Source organism: Pongo pygmaeus, chromosome 1 (assembly GCF_028885625.2).
Source record: "Pongo pygmaeus isolate AG05252 chromosome 1, NHGRI_mPonPyg2-v2.0_pri, whole genome shotgun sequence".
In the NCBI taxonomy this organism is placed as follows: Eukaryota; Metazoa; Chordata; class Mammalia; order Primates; family Hominidae; genus Pongo; species Pongo pygmaeus.
In genome coordinates this window covers 16,284,310-16,301,784 of record NC_072373.2, presented here as the reverse complement: position 1 = coordinate 16,301,784, position 17,475 = coordinate 16,284,310, and the positions used below count along the sequence as shown (strand labels likewise).

Genomic DNA, 17,475 nt, shown 5'->3' with positions numbered 1-17,475 from the left:
CAAGGGATTCTCCTGCCTCAGCCTCCCAAGTAACTGGGATTACAAGCACCCACCACCACACCTGGCTAATTTTTTTTTGTATTTTTAGTAGAGACAGGGTTTCACCATGTTTGCCAGGCTGGTATTGAACTCCTGACCTCAAGTGATCCTCCCACCTCAGCCTCCCAAAGTGCTGGGATTATAGGTGTGCACCACAGCACCCGGCCTCCAATTTCTTTTCTGCCAAGCTTCAAGAAACCAGGTCTGAAGCACTTCTGGAACACCCACCTCTGACCCCTGTCTCTGATCCTGCCCGTCCCACAGCCAGACCCCCCTGACTCTGGACTTTCTCCAGTCCACACAAGTCACCTGGAAGTACTGGCAAATGACAGATGCTTAGGCATTTCACCATTTGGAAGCTACTTTGCATTTCCCCATCTGGAAAGTCACTCCCATGATCCTGAAACACATTTTTCATGCGATAAGAAATGTTAACTAAACAATGAGATACTGGAGGCCTGGGAGCTGCACAGGAGGCCTCCAGCAGGCGTCCTGCAGGGCCTCAGAGTAAACAGCACGGGGTGGGTGGGGCAGGGGGAGATCTTTTTTCCTTTCTTTTGAGCAGCTGATACCACCTATTTTGTCTATTTACCTATCTATCTACCTACCTACCTTTCTTTCTGTCCTCTATCAATCAGTCCCTATCTACCTATCTAGCGTCTGTGAAAGGAAAATAAAATCTCCCCAAACTCATATGCCAAAGGAAAAAGTCAAGCCTGGGAACTGAGACACCCAAAACTGTCTCCCTCCTAATTTGCTTGCAGAGAAATTCCTTGTGGGCCCCAAGATCTTTACTCTAAAACAGTTCTGTTAAATTTCACCCTGACAATGTAAAGGAACAGCTTATCTTTACAAATGCGGGACAAAGATAGGACTAGGAGTCCTCCATCTGCTCACCTGAGACAAAGGCACACATGACTCCTTCTTCAACTCTATGTTTACTTTATGTAAAGATGCAGATCTGCAGAACTGGAGATGAATGTACAATTGACTGTTTCTCTACCCACGCTTTTTACATGTAAAATGTGGATTCAGTGAAGGTTGATCAAAGCCTCAAAGGCTGGTCGCAGTAGTTGCAAAACGCCCCTTTTCCTTACCCCCTGCCCCGCCTTTTTCCCCTATTGCCCATTCTTTCCCCTTTAAATAATGAAGTCCCCAAACCCTCTTTGGAAAAAGTAGCCACAGTTGGGTCTGTTGCTCGTGTCCTTTTTTCCTGGGCGCATCTTTAACCTTGGCAGAATAAACCTCTAAATTAATTGAAAGCTGTCTCAGATACTTTTTGATTTATACATATATCCTCTCTCTCTCTCTCTCTCTCTCACTCTCTCTCTCATATCTTGCTCACGTTTGCATACATCCTATTGTCTCTGTTCAATCCTCTGCCTTGCTCTGGGCACTCCCAGGAGGCAGGGACTGTAACTCCTGGCTCATTTGGTGCAGAGCTGGCAGGAGAAGCATGCAAAGAGGCACTTATTAAATGCTTCGGGATGGTGAGGAAGAACTGAGGCCAAAAGGTAAAACCACTAACATGCTTCAGAGGGTAAAGCCAAGGACCAGCAGGAACCAGGGCAGAGCATCCATCTCTCTCACGTTCCCAGGACACTCATCCTCTGGATCTCCTTTTCTAGTCCAGTGACCTCCTCCCCAGCGCAGACCACCAGTGGAGTTTTGGAACTTCATCCATCTGGTGGAGTATAACTATTTGGGTGTTAGTTTAAACATAATTTTAAACTTTAGACTCAGCTAGGCTTGGCTGCAGCCACCTCCTGGGTTCCTATCTGTGGGCACCCTTTCTGCCCTCTTTTCTTCTGCTCTGAAATGTCAAGTCTAAGTGGAGGAAGGTGAGAATCAGTGAGAAGCAGGAGAGGGAAGGCAGGAGGCCTGTTTGTGTGCCCCACGAACACTTGCAGATGAGGGAGACACTACATGGGTCAATTGCTACAACATGGCCAGACACAGAAGGCACACCATCAAACGGTCATAGAGTGAGAGATGGAAAGATGGAATGGAATGGAGCGACCCCTGGACAGGTGGACAGACAGACGAATGGCTGGCCAAGGTCATGGACAGAAGGATAAATGGTAAAAGCTGAATCTAACAGATGGAGAGTTGTTTTTCTGAGCAGAACCTACAAGAGTCTGCAAATTTCCGGCATCTATTGTCCTAATGCAAGAAGGTGCTCTCAGAGGTTAAAACAACATCATAACTCAGGGCATTGGTCACTGGGACCAAATAGGACTTCATCGGTAGTTCGGAGGCCCCTGCTGCACCCACCTGTTCTCTGTGTCCCTTCACAGGATGACACCCCGTGCTGAGCACCGCCTTTTCTGGGCTGTTCTGTGCTGCTCTCCTGGCTGCCACCACTCGGGGCATTGTTGCCACCTCTCGTCGGGGCCCCTCCTCCGTCCACGTCTTCAATGTTGCTGCCACTGTGCTGGCGGGCATTGCAATCCTTCCGCATCCTGTGGGAGGGAGAAGTCCTTTGAGGATTCTCAGCAACACACTTCTAATCCCCCTAAATGCACCACCATGGCCTTGCCTAAATCGGGATTGAAGACCGTGCTCTCCAGGTGAGCAGCCCACCTGGCATGCTGGTGGGAAGAGGGGCTGTTGTTCCCAAACCTCAGCATCTAATAAATGAACAGACTGCACCAGGATGAATGGGCTTCAGTCTCAACCTTCCATAAGAACCCTTAGCGCCCAGGCTTGATAGGGAGCTCTGTCGTCTTCGGGCAAAACTTCTTAGAATTCATCCCAACTGATTACTACATCCAGGTAAGAAGACTTATTGGATGAGAAATGTGTGCTGGGGATGTTCTTCCAGTTCTTGCTAACAGATGTGGAATGGTTACTGCTAAAGACCCATAACCTTGGCAGCTCTGCAAGAACTCAGCCTGTGCAAATGTGGGGGAAAGAGATTCTCATCCGTATGAGATTTTCTGTGGATTCATAATCTGAGACTGCTTGCTGAAACAAATGATCTGTTCGATGCCACTTGCAGTAGCAGTTTTAATCATATGAGAAAATGGTGGCTGACAGTGAAATCTGAACCGGAGTACAGAGCTCCCTGCATCCGCCACGCCTTCCTCCAGCATCTGGATAGAGGTATTTGTTGTAAAAACTTACCTTACCCACTTGATCCAGAACCAGGTCCTAATTCTGTCCAAAGTGATGGGTCCACCCCAGACGTTCTTCAGCTGCCTGTGGGTCCCTAGGTAGGATGTGGTTAGTGGGGAGACATACATGGGGTACCCCAGGGGCTGATCGCAGGAGGAGTTAATCAAGTTCCGCAGGACCTGCTTATTGTTCTGGATACTGCCACGCTCTGGATTGCGGTTGCGAAGAAATATGAGCTCCTGCTGCTGCCCGGCCCAAAGTCCTCGGACGCATTCTTTGTTAACCTGCAGGTCAGAGAGGGAACGGGAAGAAAGGCAGAAGGCCTGTGTTTTCCAGTCTATTGGTTTCTTTTGTTTTGAGATGTAGTTTCGCTCTTGTTGCCCAGGCTGGAGTGCAATGATGCAATCTCAGCTCACTGCAACCTCCGCCTCCCGGATTCAAGCAATTCTCTTGCCTCAGTCTTCCAAGTAGCTGGGATTACAGGCATGTGCCAACACACCTGGCTAATTTTGTATTTTTTAGTAGAGACGGGGTTTCTCCGTGTTGGTCAGGCTGGTCTCGAACTCCTGACCTCAGGTAATCCACATGCCTCGGCTAATCTATTGGTTTTTAACTACAACGAGAGAGCAGGACTCTGGGACTGAATATCTGTGACTACAAAACTTTGGTGTAAAGCTCTTTTCACAATTAAGCCAGAAGAGCCATCCTGCAAGACGGATATGATGCCATCTTCATGGGGAAACTGAGAGAGAATGCAGAGAAAGTAGTTTTTGTTTTCACTTAGTGACTTGAAGCTATATGAAAAGAGGAGCCATTGGGAATAAGGCCTTCGGATCCAGGAACGGGTTATGAGAGAAAGGTGTGGGTTCTAGAGAATAAAAAGTCTTTACAAATAAGCTATATCCTGACTCTCACCTACAAATGTGTCTACTGGGTCTTCTTGGCAAAGTCTGTGTCTGTGTGCTGGCTCTGTGAGGTGGAAGGTGATCCTGCCAGGGGAACGCAGCACCCAGCCCAGCGCATTCCCTGCCCCACTTGCTGGCCAGCGCTCCTTCCAGAACATTCCTCTGAACAGAGGATGCTGGCACAGACTCCTGTGTCAGTGCCCCCCTGCCTACCACCATTCTATTTCTTCTCAGATAGACACGAGCCAACAGGGGACCCAGAAAGCGTGGCCACCATACCTTGATCACCTTGAAGCTCAGGAAGCTTCTGTGGAGCATGATGACCTTGTACTCATCGGCACCCTCGTCCACCACGTGCCGCAGGGTGAGCAGCTCTTCCTTGTTGGACAGCACTGCGCCCCGCCAGGCCGGGTCGCCCTCGTGGCAGATGACCACCTTCTTCTCGAAGGACTGGATGGCCTCGTAGAGGACTGCTGGGTCTTCATACTCGTCAGGGCAAGTGAACTGGTCCTGGTGGGAAGAAGTGTGGGTGTGGGCTGGGCAAGGACCAGAGGAACTCACCCCCGGGAAGCATGCAGATGGCAACTGGCCAGTGACCTCCAAAGCTAAGCCCTTTCCTCATCTTCCTCTCTCCTGTTCTTTTTCCAAATCCTGAGCTCAGCACAGAGAACACCTCTTTATCTCATTGCCCTAACCAATGGAATGTGCCTAGAAAAGAGCTTCATGGCTTAGGTTCCTCTGACTTTTAGATATAGTTTTAGATATAGGTTGGGCACTTTTGCTAAGTCATTGTCTCTGCACAATACCCGTCTTTCTTCTAGTGGAATATCACCACCTCCTAGCTGCTCTTGAGGGCAAATCACCATTGGCTAAAGTCAAGAATATCTGGAAGGCTTCAATGCTTAGTTACCTAAGTAATAAACCCACTTACAGTGCTGTGCAGAGAAAGGAGACCATATTTTTAAAGGCCATTTTTTCCCCTAAAGTTTCAGGCTGATCTTTTTTCTTTTTTTTCCCCCAAGAGACAGGGTCTTGCTCTGTCACCCAGGCTGGAGTGCAGTAGTGCAATCATAGATCACTGCAGCCTGAAACTGCTGGGCTCAAGCAATCCTCCCACCTTAACCTCCCAAGTAGCTGAGTGATACTTTAAAAAAAAAATAGGTTTGGCTAGGCGCAGTGACTCATGCCTGTAATCCCAGCACTTTGGGAGGCTAAGGCGGGCAGATCACTTAAGGTCGAGAGTTCGAGATCAGCCTGACCAACATGGAGAAACCCCATTTCTATTACAAATACAAAATTAGCTGGGCATGGTGGCACATGCCTGTAATCCCAGCTACTTGGGAGGCTGAGGCAGGAGAATTGCTTGAACCCAGGAGGTGGAGGTTGTGGTGAGCCGAGATCATGCCATTGCACCCCAGCCTGGGCAACAAGAGCGAAACTCCATCTCATAAATAAGTAAATAAATAAATAAATAAACAAATAAATAGGTTTTTACCTGGTGAAGTTTCAGGGACATCCTGATAGCTGGAGCTACAACTTTATGCAGTAGGTCCATGTCAGCAAATACCCACTCGTCACGTGCTGTTATTCTGAAGTCACCTTTGAAGAGGGCATGGAGGCCATACAGGAAAGAATCCAGGCTGCAAAACAAAGTCCTAACTACTATTAATTCAAATGGAACGAATGTTCAGAATCCTGTCATTGTGAGCAAGGTTTGAGTCTCCCATTTGTCCAAGAATTATCTTAACATTTAGGCTGATATAGCATGAAAAGGAAGATAACAGGACTCATCCCAGTGCACCTAGTGCCTACCCCTACAGCCCATGTTTGGGCCCTCATAAGTGCTAGTGTCATGGCGTGGGCGTTGTCTTCAGTCATTTTAGGAGCCACCAAAGTACTTGATTGCTGAATGTGACACTAGGATTCCAGGTCAGAACTGGCCTCACGTGTCCACTCAAAGTTAGAGTGCTAAAACACAGGTTCATCTACCCCAGTAATTCCCTAGAGACTACCAGCTCCCCAGAGATGATGATGCTAACTGTGGAATAATGCAGGAGGCTTTATTCTTCTTCTTTGCATTTCTGTATATCATTTTGGGGCTATGTCATTGGATTCAACCACAATATGGAGAGAGGAAATAAAACTAAACGAAATGTCAAATGGGTCATTTAGGTTCTCAGAGAACATGCATTCCCCAATCCCACCATTTTTTTTTTTTAATGATGAGAGGAAGAGGCAGAAGAGTGAGGCTTAAGAGGAAAGATTAAGCAACTTCAGCAAAGTCTCAGGATACAAAATCAATGTGCAAAAATCACAAGCATTCATATACACCAGTAATAGACAAACAGAAAGCCAAATAGTGAGTGAACTCCCATTCACAATTGCTACAAAGAGAATAAAATACCTAGGAATACAACTTATAAGAGACGTGAAGGATCTCTTCAAGGAGAACTACAAACCACTGCTTAAGGAAATAAGAGAGGACACAAACAAATGGAAAAACATTCCATGCTCATGGATAGGAGAATCAATATTGTGAAAATGGCCATACTGCCCAAAGTATTTATAGATTCAATGCTATCCCCATCAAGCTACCATTGACTTTCTTCACAGAATTAGAAAAAAATATTTTAATTTCATATAGAACCAGAAAAGAGCCCCTATAGCCAATACAATCCTAAGCAAAAAGAACAAAGCTGGAGGCATCATGCTACCTGACTTCAAACTATACTACAAGGCTACGGTAACCAAAACAACATGGTACTGGTACCAAAACAGATACGTAGACCAATGGAATAGAACAGAGGCCTCAGAAATAATGCCACACATTTACAACCATCTGATCTTTGACAAACCTGACAAAAACGAGCAATGCGGAAAGGATTCCCTATTTAATAAATGGTGTTGAGAAAACTGGCTAGCCATATGCAGAAAACTGAAACTGGACCCCTTCCTTACACCTTATACAAAAATTAACTCAAGATGGATTAAAGACTTAAATGTTAGACCTAAAACCATAAAAACCTTAGAAGAAAACCTAGGCAATACCATTCAAGTCATAGGCATGGGCAAAGACTTCATGACTAAAACACCAAAAGCAATGGCAACAAAAGCCAAAATTGACAAATGGGATCTAATTAAACTAAAGAGCTTCTGCACAGCAAAAGAAACTACCATCAGAGTGAACAGGCAACCTACAGAATGGGAGAAAATTTTTGCAATCTGTCTACTTCACAAAGGGCTAATATCCAGAATCTACAAGGAACTTAAGCAAATTTACAAGAAAAAAACAAATAACCCCATCAAAAAGTGGGCAAAGGATATGAACAGACACTTCTCAAAAGAAAACATTTATGCAGCCAACAAACATATGAAAAACAGCTCATCACCACTGGTCATCAGAGAAATGCAAATCAAAACCACAATTAGATACCATCTCACGCCAGTTAGAATGGCAATCACTAAAAAGTCAGGAAACAACAGATGCTGGAGAGGATATGGAGAAATAGGGATGCTTTTACATTGTTGGTGGGAGTGTAAATTAGTTCAACCATTGTGCAAGACAGTGTGGTGATTCCTCAAGGATCTAGAACCAGAAATACCATTTGACCCAGCAATCCCATTACTGGGTATATACCCAAAGGACTATAAATCATTCTACTATAAAGACACATGCACACGTATGTTTACCATAGCACTATTCACAATAGCAAAGACTTGGAACCAACCCAAATGCCCACCAATGACAGACTGGATAAACAAAATGTGGCACATATGCACCATGGAATACTTATGCAGCCATAAAAAAGGACGAGTTGATGTCCTTTGCAGGGACCTGGATGAAGCTGGAAACCATAATTCTCAACAAACTAACACAGGAACAGAAAACCAAACACTGCATGTTCTCACTCATAAGTGGGAGTTGAACAATGAGAACACATGGACACAGGGAGGGGAATATCACACACCGGGGCCTGTTGGAGGGTTGGGGGCTAGAGGAGGGATAGCATTAGGAGAAACACCTAATGTAGATGTCAGATTGATGGGTGCAGCAAACCACCATGGCGTGTGTATACCTGCACATTCTGCACATGTATCCCAGAACTTAAAGTATAATTAAAAAAAAAAAAGAATTCAATTCCATTGTCTTTCATATTTGGCCAACACTCAATTATATAAAAATTATAGCTCCACACACTTATATATTTTTTTTAAAAAAGAGGGCTCTTTCAAGATTATCCGGGTGTTCAGGTTCCTAGGTTTTTCCTGCCTCGCTTCCACTTCCCACATGTCACTGAGTGTTGCCAGGATGGAGAACAGGGGTATCACCCAAGGGAAATCTCTCAGAGCCTGGGGCCTTTAAATTTTGGATGAACCTGGGGAGTAGGTTTGGGAAAGCAACTCATCCTGCATTCCTAGGAGAGGAAGAACAGTTTCTCCTTTTTTTCCTTTGTTTTCTTTCTATAAATATTCTCTATCGCGGCCGCCTCTTACAACCCTGGCCTCTCACATCCCCAAGACGTAGTTACGAGGCAAGTACAAGAAACAGCATCCCTGACAGGGCCGGCCTGGGACAGGATGAACAGGGCATGTATGTGAAGGCAGTCTCTGAGGACGGCTGCTCCTAAGGATTTAATGAGTTGGCTCACTGAGCAAGGCTTCTGATTCAACACAGCGCATTAGACCTGCACATCAGGGAAATAGTTCCACTGATTGCTATTTTAGCATTTCAACGTGAAATGTACCACTATCATTAATATCTAGGACTCCCTTGAGAAAGAGGCCGCCGAGGCTTCACGGCTTCAGAGCAGACTGTGGGAAACGGGAACAGCCAGGGGCTGGTCAGGTGGGGTTCGGGGTGCTGTGGCCTAGAGGAGCCTGGAATCTTCCAGAAAAGGATCCAAGAAGCTATCAAAAGCTTCCTGGGGCCATGAGCTTTAGCAACTGCCTAGGAGGCACCAAGAAGGCTGTTTTACAACAGCAGAGTCAGGCTGCAGGTAGGCTGATGCCGAGAGTGGAGGCTTCTAAACATGAATAATGACCGCTATCTGCTGTCAACAGAAAACATTTGGAAATCTCTCAGCATCAGATAGGAGCTAAGTGCTAAAATGACTGAGCTAACTCTTGAAAAATGGGTGGGATTTATTCAGGAAAGGATTCGGAGGGACATGATACTTGCTCAGAATGACCTTGCATATGCATAAGAGAAAAAGCTTTCTCCAGATGTAGAGATGGGGATAGTGGAAAAGGAAGATTAACACCCAGACACCCAGAGCAACATCCACAGACAAAAGAGAAGAGCCAGGAATTGCAGGCATCAGCCTAGTGTTTGCCCAGCTGCGTGTGTCCGGCAGCTGTCAAGTGCTCATTCACTAGCAGGAGAAAGGCAGCCTCCATAGGAGCCTCTCTAAGAGGCTTGAGTACCATCAAAGGCCACCAACAATGGATATTTTCCCTGTCATTTCTATTTTCAGAGAAAATGAGACATTGTGGTGCTTCATGCTATTCCATTATTGAAATGATTCTCAATGTAGAAAACAAAGTCTGAGTTAGAATTCCACTAGATCGGGGATATTATCCACAGCACCTTAGAGATCAAGGCATCCTAAAAGGAAGGTGTTTCATTACCTGGCTTTTTTCCCCCCGAGAGAATGAAGAGGGGAAGGTGGTAAGCTGTGACAAGCCAAGCGGGGGTGGGGGGCAGCAGAGGTCTGCGGGACACCTGCAGCGCATTTCTGTTTTGGAGCTTCACAGGGCTATGTCTTTTCAAAGCTCTATTGAGAAATGACAGGCTCCCACCCTCAGGCCAACAGCTGGAGCTGGACTTTTATTACTGGGAAATAGTGTTGCATCTGAGTCATTCAAGGTTGGCCTTCCTGGGGACTAAAACAGCCTCCACTCGCATGCCTGTGGAGGATGTCAGTGAAGCAGATCATCTTATCACAGTCGGTCAGCTGGGAAGTCAGTGGCGTGGGATTACACAGGGGCAGAGAGGGCAGGCAGGGCCGTGAAAAAACCTGGCACATGTATAATCACGTGTTAGGGGAGCATGTCCACACGTAGAAGACCAAAGACTATGGCAATGAGATAACCTGGCACCAGCTTCCATGGCACCATGGAAGTGCTAAATACTGTCATAAATAAAAACAGCATTAGAAAAATGTCACGCTTTCAGATGACGATGAGGAGCTAACACTTGAGGACATTTCCTTTTTAATTGGAAAAAGCTGGAGTATAGGCTGTAACGTTGCGTAGGCTGTAACACTGCGCTACTCGGCACAGAATGAATCCATCACTTGCTGTCCTTCTGGTTCCTCACCCACTTCCTATGACATAGCTGGTGGCTATGCGTGTAGAGGGGAGGCTGGGGCCTCAGTGCAAAGCACAATTGTTTACAACCTTCCTGGAAATGGCTGTTCTCTGGCTGGACGCTGGGGCCATTTCCATGATGCCCAGGACAGCCCCCACCACAAAGAACCATACAGCTCAAAATGTCTACAGTGCCGCTGCTGAGATACCCTGCTTTTTCAGAAAGACAGAGTAGCAGTGGAGGAGAAGGGCTCCAAGTATTGGACAATGGGGTCCTTATCTTAAGTCTTAATGAACCTTGGGATGCAGAGAGAAACAGCTCTAATGTGGGGATAGTTTCTGCAGGACTCACAGGGGGATCTCCAGCACAATGACTGATTTGTTCATTTTAGTTAATTTCCAAACAGGCCTGTACATACTACGTTATTTACAGATTAGCATTGTGAAGCGCCTTCTGCTGCCACGCACTGCCATAAATGGAACGCTTGTAGAACATATGTAAATAATTAAATGTGATTTGCAGGCTGGGTGTCCCATGTTTACTGATTAGTAACAGAAATACTCAGAGTGTGTGTGCCCGTCTACCTTAGTCACTGTCCCAGGCTCAGATAGCACCTCCACCTCAGGGACTGCAGCAAGCTCTCTTCATGTGTGCCTTATTCCTCTCTGTGGAACCCAGCAACCATACACTGGTTTCACAGTCAATCCCATGCTCCTGACCGCACTCTCCTGCTGCAGTTCCCCAAACAAAAACAACGATCCAAAGGCACGTACAGTGGCACATGCCTGTAGTTTCAGCGACGTGGAAGGCTGATGTGGGGAGTTCAAGGATGTAGTGCATTCTGACAGCACCTGCGAGTAGCCATTGTACTCCAGCTTGGCAACTAGATGACAAGCACCATCTCTGAGCAACTAAAAGTGAAACAGAAGGAGACACGTTCCATTTGTATGGTGACTTGTGGGTTACCAAGTGCTTTCCATTCCATAGGCTCCTCTCATTCTCACAGATGCATGATGTAATTATTACAACCCTTTCATATGAGAAGAAACAGGCCAGAAAAAGTTGAGAAAGAGAGTAAGATGGGTGGGAGCAAATACTCAGTATTTGATGCCACACTGAAGAAGCACAGGAGAAAACCCACAGCTGCTTCCAGGCCACCTACCTCTCTAGCAAACATGGAGTTGCTTCTATAATGCGTAACTGGAGTCGTCTTCTTCTTTTTTTATTTATTTATTTTTTTGAGACGGAGTCTCTCTGTTGCCCAGGCTGGAGTGCTGTGGCGCAATCTCAACTCACTGCAACCTCCACCTCCCAGGTTCAAATGATTCTCGCACCTCAGCCTCCTGAGTAGCTGGGATTACAGGCACCTGCCACCATGCCCGGCTAATTTTTTTTGTATTTTTAGTAGAGATGGGGTTTTACCATGTTGGCCAGGCTAGTCTCGAACTCCTGACCTCAAGAGATCCACCTGCCTCAGCCTCCCTGAGTAGCTGGGATTACAGGCACCTGCCACTATGCCCGGCTAATATTTTTTGTATTTTTAGTAGAGACGTGGTTTCACCATGTTGTCCAGGCTAGTCTTGAACTCCTGACCTCAAAAGATCCACCCACCTCAGCCTCCCAAAGTGCTGAGATTACAGGTGTGAGCCATCGTGCCCAGCCCTGAGTCATCTTAAAGGCCTTCTCAGCTGTGTGAGAATGAACTAATCCCTTTAAAGGCTTCAGTTGAGCCACAATACTGAAAGCACTGTGAGTATAGTTCTTGAACTCACTCCCATCTCACCCTCCTAATTGGTGTGTATACTCTGCACAGACCCTGAATTGAGAGTGTATTAATACTGCTTTCATGAACTCTTTATCCAGGAAGTTACTCCATTGGCTGTAAAATCAAGACAACCTCTGATTGGGATCCCAGCTCTCTCCTACCTGGTAAAGAACATTCAGAAAGAACACTCGTTAAAGAACACGTGATGTCCCCCAAATAGCTCCAAGGTGCTTCACTTCCTCTAGAGTTCAGGTGCTGCACTGAGAAGCAGCATATGGACCTACAGGGTTGGAGGGATGGGAGCCAGGAGCTCCAAACTGAAGCTTAAATCTTGGCTCTGATACTTGTCTCTTGCCCTCATTATCATCAATTTCTTTCTGTGTTCACTCATAAGATCAATTACTGCAAGGCAAATTTAGAGGCTTGGTGAGGGTCTTGCTAGGAATTTCTTTCCATGGGGGACCCAGTGCACAAGTGGGGTCTGCACACAATGGGTGCCTCTTGGTGAGGGGGTGGGACAATTCCAAATACACCCCAGTGTCCAGCGTTCACCTTGTCCTATAGGATCAAAGCCTGTGTCCTCAATGACACAGTGGATGTGTCCAAGTGAGCTGGGCACGGAGGGTGCACAGTGGCGGCAACTCCTATGGGAAAAGCACTGGGCTGGCAGGAAAGGGCAAGATGCCATCCCGGGGTGAAGCATCCCTGAGCTCAGGCCACCCAGAGCATCAGAGCCATGATGCCCATAGTAGGCGCCGTCAGCAGCTCTCAGCATCACAACCCAGCACAGGACAGGTCCACAAGGAAGCATGCGTAGGTGAGAAGGTGGATGCCCTGGAGCAGCTGGGCCACCCCAGGGAAGTGTCCATGCAGAGCTGGGGGGAGTATGGTGCGTTCCTGCAGAGCAGATGGAGATTAACTGCTGGGAGATGTTGTGGGCAGTGGGACAGTGTGGCTAGCAGGAGCGAGGACTCTGGAGTCTGGGCATGACTCTATGGTGAGACTCACACAAATCACTTCTCTGTGCTTCAGAAATCCCAGCTGCAAAATCGAGCCAATAATACCTATCTCATCATCTCTCATGCCTTCAGAGAAGACAAAATGCATTAACTCTCCTAACTTGCATTAGCACCCTGCCCAGTACCTAGTGGGCACCGCTGTAAGTGTTCACTGGTACTGTTATTGTTATTTTCACCCCTGAACTAGTATATTTCAGCAATCAATATCCAGGCCACCTTGGCTTCAGATATAAACTAAGCACATTTGAATTGCAGAATCTCATATAATCACTGGAAATAAATTATGTTGGCTAAGGGATTTCAGTGATATTGGTGATATTGCTTCAAATAAATCATAAGTGTGAAATAATAATTAACAAAAGAGAAATAACTAAAATGCAAAATTTAATTAAAAATATATTTGTAAAGTATGTTTGACCTCATGATGTTTTAACAGCAATAGTTCTCTGCTCAGAGGCTCCACATCAAGCGGATCAACTACTATTGTCTGGTGCAAAATCCTTCATAAGCCCGGCCTGATGACCAGGGTTGGGCTGGCTGTAGAAGAATCAATCACTCGGCAGCTTGTTCAAAATCACAGATTTCCAAATCCAAGATCTAGAGAGTCCATGTCACTGGCTTGTGATGGAGCTTGGGGTCTGTATTCTGATCAAGTTCCCTCTGTGATTCTGAGGTTTGGACTCACGGGACCAGAGAACCTGGGGTCTCCTAAAGATGGCAAGACATTTCAGAGAAGCAGGGAGCTGGAACCTGGAGGAGAGCCCATACGCCAGGCCCAGGTGGGAGGGTCCTTGCCACACTGCATTAGAATTTAAGGTCCCAGAAACTTCTGCTCCTTTGTAGGCTATCATTTTTTTCCCCTATGCTTTAAACTTAGATATTTTTTCTCATGTTCCAAGACTGTGATTTTAGCATGATTTTAATCTCCTATGTCAGATATTGCGTCCTGTTTACTTTATTTATCAGATTCTGATTTCTGAGTTTCCTTAGTCTGGCAAGTGGACCTTAATTTCCTTTACAAGATGACCCACTGTGACATGACAGCTGGCCCCAGTGTGGGGCCTCATCTCCAGCGGGAGCTCAGGAGGAGAAGTTGAGATGATGTCCTGGATTTCTGAAGAGAATATTTCCTCAACATGCTGTGGGTGGGAGGAGTGGGTAGATGGTAGTTGGAGTGACCTCAGACCACAACAGTGACCTCCTGCCACAAGGCAGCATGCCAGGGCTTGGCAGAGCACACTTCGGTCTGGCTTGTTTCCTTATCACTTTTCAAGATCAAATTTGCCTTAAATTTTCTATCCTCTTGGAAGCTTACTCTACTCTGAGTCAATAAATTTTCTATTACAAACAAACCTGTTGCTTCTGTAAAATGTAGCCATCTTCTCCTAACCTCGAAGGATGGAGCATCAGCTAGAATCTGCCTCATCACCTTTCACATATTTGAAGACAGTAATCAAACCATCTCATACTCTGTGGTCAGTGAAACTATTTTGACTTCCTACTAAAACATCCCATTATATCTAGATGGCTTTCTTCAGTGGGAGACACAGTTTTCCAAGAAGGTATGTCTCAAACCTTAAATCTAAAAAATATAAGTGTCTTCTTGTCACATCCATATGAACCCATTCCATCTCCATAACATATCAACATTTTATTTAAAGATAATTTATATAAAGGTAGTCTTTTGCTCACGTGCATTTGGCATCTCATTTAAGATGAATTTCAATGTACTCGTCCTCCCTAATTTTGCATGCATGTATTTTTCTTTCTTGAGGACTATCTATCAAATCTATGTCAGTTTTGTAAAGTCAAGACATTTCCCCCAACAAATTGGTCAACTGAAGCGTATCTTTAAGACCTATCTGGAGAGTCAGTGTTCACCATCACCTGATGTGCTTTAGCACTAACTATGTAACAATGACTTGTTGGGTCTCCTACAGTACACCTAAGGACATACTCCCCATTTTAAAGTTATACAACCATATAGCACATATGCAAACACACAATTATGAGCCATTCTTACTTTGCACATGAATATAATCATACTAAAAGGTTAGCAAATTGGATCCATCATTGTATAAAAACAATAATGTATCATGACCAAGTAGAGCTTATTTCGGAATTGTAAGCGTGTTTCAACATGAGGAAATCTACTAATGTAATACAACATTAATATATTAAAGAAGAAGAATATCATCCGAATTATGCACCCCAATTCTATACAAATTCAACATCCTTTTTTGATAAAGCTTTAGCAAGCTAGGAAAAGAAGGAAACTCCCTGCCTTCATAACAGTGGTTTCATAGAAACCTAAACCAAACCCCATTTTAAAAATTAATTTTAATTTTAAGTTCCGTGGTACATATGCAGGATGTGCACATGTTCTGGAGAAGAGAATGCTGCACAGACAGGCCAAGAAGAATCTGAGCAGACTGGCCTTGCTGGGTTTAGGTAATGCCCTTTTTGTCCAATCACATTTCTGCACAGCTGTCCAAGCTTTAATCATGGACAACCAATGACACTCCATAAAAGGCCCAAAGGACACAGTTCCGGGAGCTTCTAGAGAGCTGAACATGTGCAGGTAGATAGGAAGGTGAAGAAGAATTCATCCACCTGCCTGGAGAGTGGCACACCCCAACTTCACAGGGATGGAAGCTCCTGTGCTCAAGACCCTTCCAGGCCTGGCCCTATGCATCTCTTCATCTGGCTGTTTATTTGTATTTGTATCCTTTAAAATATCCTTCATAATAAACTAGTAAATGTGTTTCCCTGGATTCTGTGAACTGCTCTAGCAAATTAATTGGCCCCAAAGAGGGAATCGTGGGACCCCTCACGTAGAAGCCAGTTGGTCAGAAGTTCGGGTGGCCCAGACTTGTGGGCCTCAACCTTCAACTTGTGGGTTCTGACACCATCTCTGGTTAGTGTCAGAAGTGAACTGGAGGACACCCAGTTAGTGTGCAGAGCTGCTTGCTTGCAGGAAGAAATCCCACATATATTGGGGCCACAGAAGTCTTCTGTGTTGATGATTGTTGTTGTTTTTGTGTGAGAAGAGAGGAAAAACATGGTTTGAGAGTTTTTCCCTAAACAGTATCTATAAAAATTATGTGTAAAATTTGAGCTCTGTAGACTATTTTTTTCAAGTCAAACTATTTATGGCACCCTAGCAGATTAAATAGAAATCCCAGCTGTTGGTTGAAGAGCGGTGGGGCCCTGCCAGGCTCCAACCTCCCCTCCCACTGCATCCTCCACCCTGATCCCCAGGCATATCCAACTAGGTCAGAACTTCATGACTTCAGACCGTGGGCTTAGGGTGAGATGTAAAAGAAGTTGTCTTTTGTAAGTGAAAAAACTGAAAGGAAAGTGTCTTGGAGGATCTTTCTATGTGGTGGAACCTCTCGGTGAAGTTAACCAGTCCCAAATAATCAAGTGTTTCCCTAGAATACTGAGAGGATTCTCCCCAGAGTTACCTCATCACCATGTCTGCAGGAAGCAGAGTTGACATCGAGTATGAGAAACTATCTGAAACAAAGGAAATCCCATCAAAACAAAGTTTAAAAAAGCAGCTGGTAAGCATGGCGTTTAATTAAAGAAAAAGAAATAAAGCAGACCAAACAAGAAACGCCTGGATCAGTAATATCTGAACAAGTTACACAAAGAAGAAGACTGAAAAAGCCTTTGAAAATGCCTTAGATATGAACTGAAATAATATTTGCAACTTGAAGTTTATAAAACATTTCAAATTGATCCAACAAAAAAGCTTATTTTAATCATCTTCCCAGGTGCTACGAATATCTCAAGAGTCATTTTGTGATTTCAAGTGCAAGATCCTACGAAGCCCTTCTCAAACACTCTTCTCTGCTTACAGTTTAATAAGGAGCCCGATCTTAGGGGCCACATCATAATGTTTTACGAAGCCCATAGAGGAGTCATCCGCTAAACCTGTGGCAATCATCAAGCTTAGTCCCAGATGGCCACAAAGAGAATGCCCTGAGTCCAGTGTGAGACTGAGTCAGGTAAGAGGACAGGGAGAGACTGGAGGCCACGCAGCTCCTCCCCAGGAGATTGGCTTAAAATAGGCATTAACAGGAGACTTTAAGGGTCAGAGTTTTGGCATTTCTCACCTGTAAAAACGATCATGAAATTCTGAGACGTGGGAGTTGAAAGAGTAGTTGATATCACAAATCCTAACTACCCTCTGTTCTTACTCGTCCCTCTTGGTGACTCCAGGCTACTGCCTCCAGAGGAAAATGGAAAGTGCTGCCAGTCACACACTTTACCCTTTATCAATTCACAACTCTTACTTGATGATACCTCTCAACA

At 45.3% G+C, this 17,475-nt stretch overlaps 1 protein-coding gene across 3 annotated transcripts in view; it reads right to left on the bottom strand.

Moving 5' to 3' along the window:
* PCNX2 (pecanex 2) overlaps positions 1-17,475 on the bottom strand; it is a 319,512-nt gene that overhangs the window by 12,496 nt on the left and 289,541 nt on the right. For 2 of the 3 annotated variants that reach the window (XM_063671047.1, XM_063671060.1), the window contains 4 exons: positions 5,557-5,716; positions 4,341-4,571; positions 3,166-3,440; positions 2,314-2,501 (listed from right to left, as the gene is read on the bottom strand). In XM_063671047.1, coding sequence (XP_063527117.1) covers positions 2,314-2,501; positions 3,166-3,440; positions 4,341-4,571; positions 5,557-5,716 — 854 coding nt within the window. The remainder of the gene's footprint in view (positions 1-2,313; positions 2,502-3,165; positions 3,441-4,340; positions 4,572-5,556; positions 5,717-17,475) is intronic. The other variant, XM_054479339.2, reaches the window with a different exon arrangement.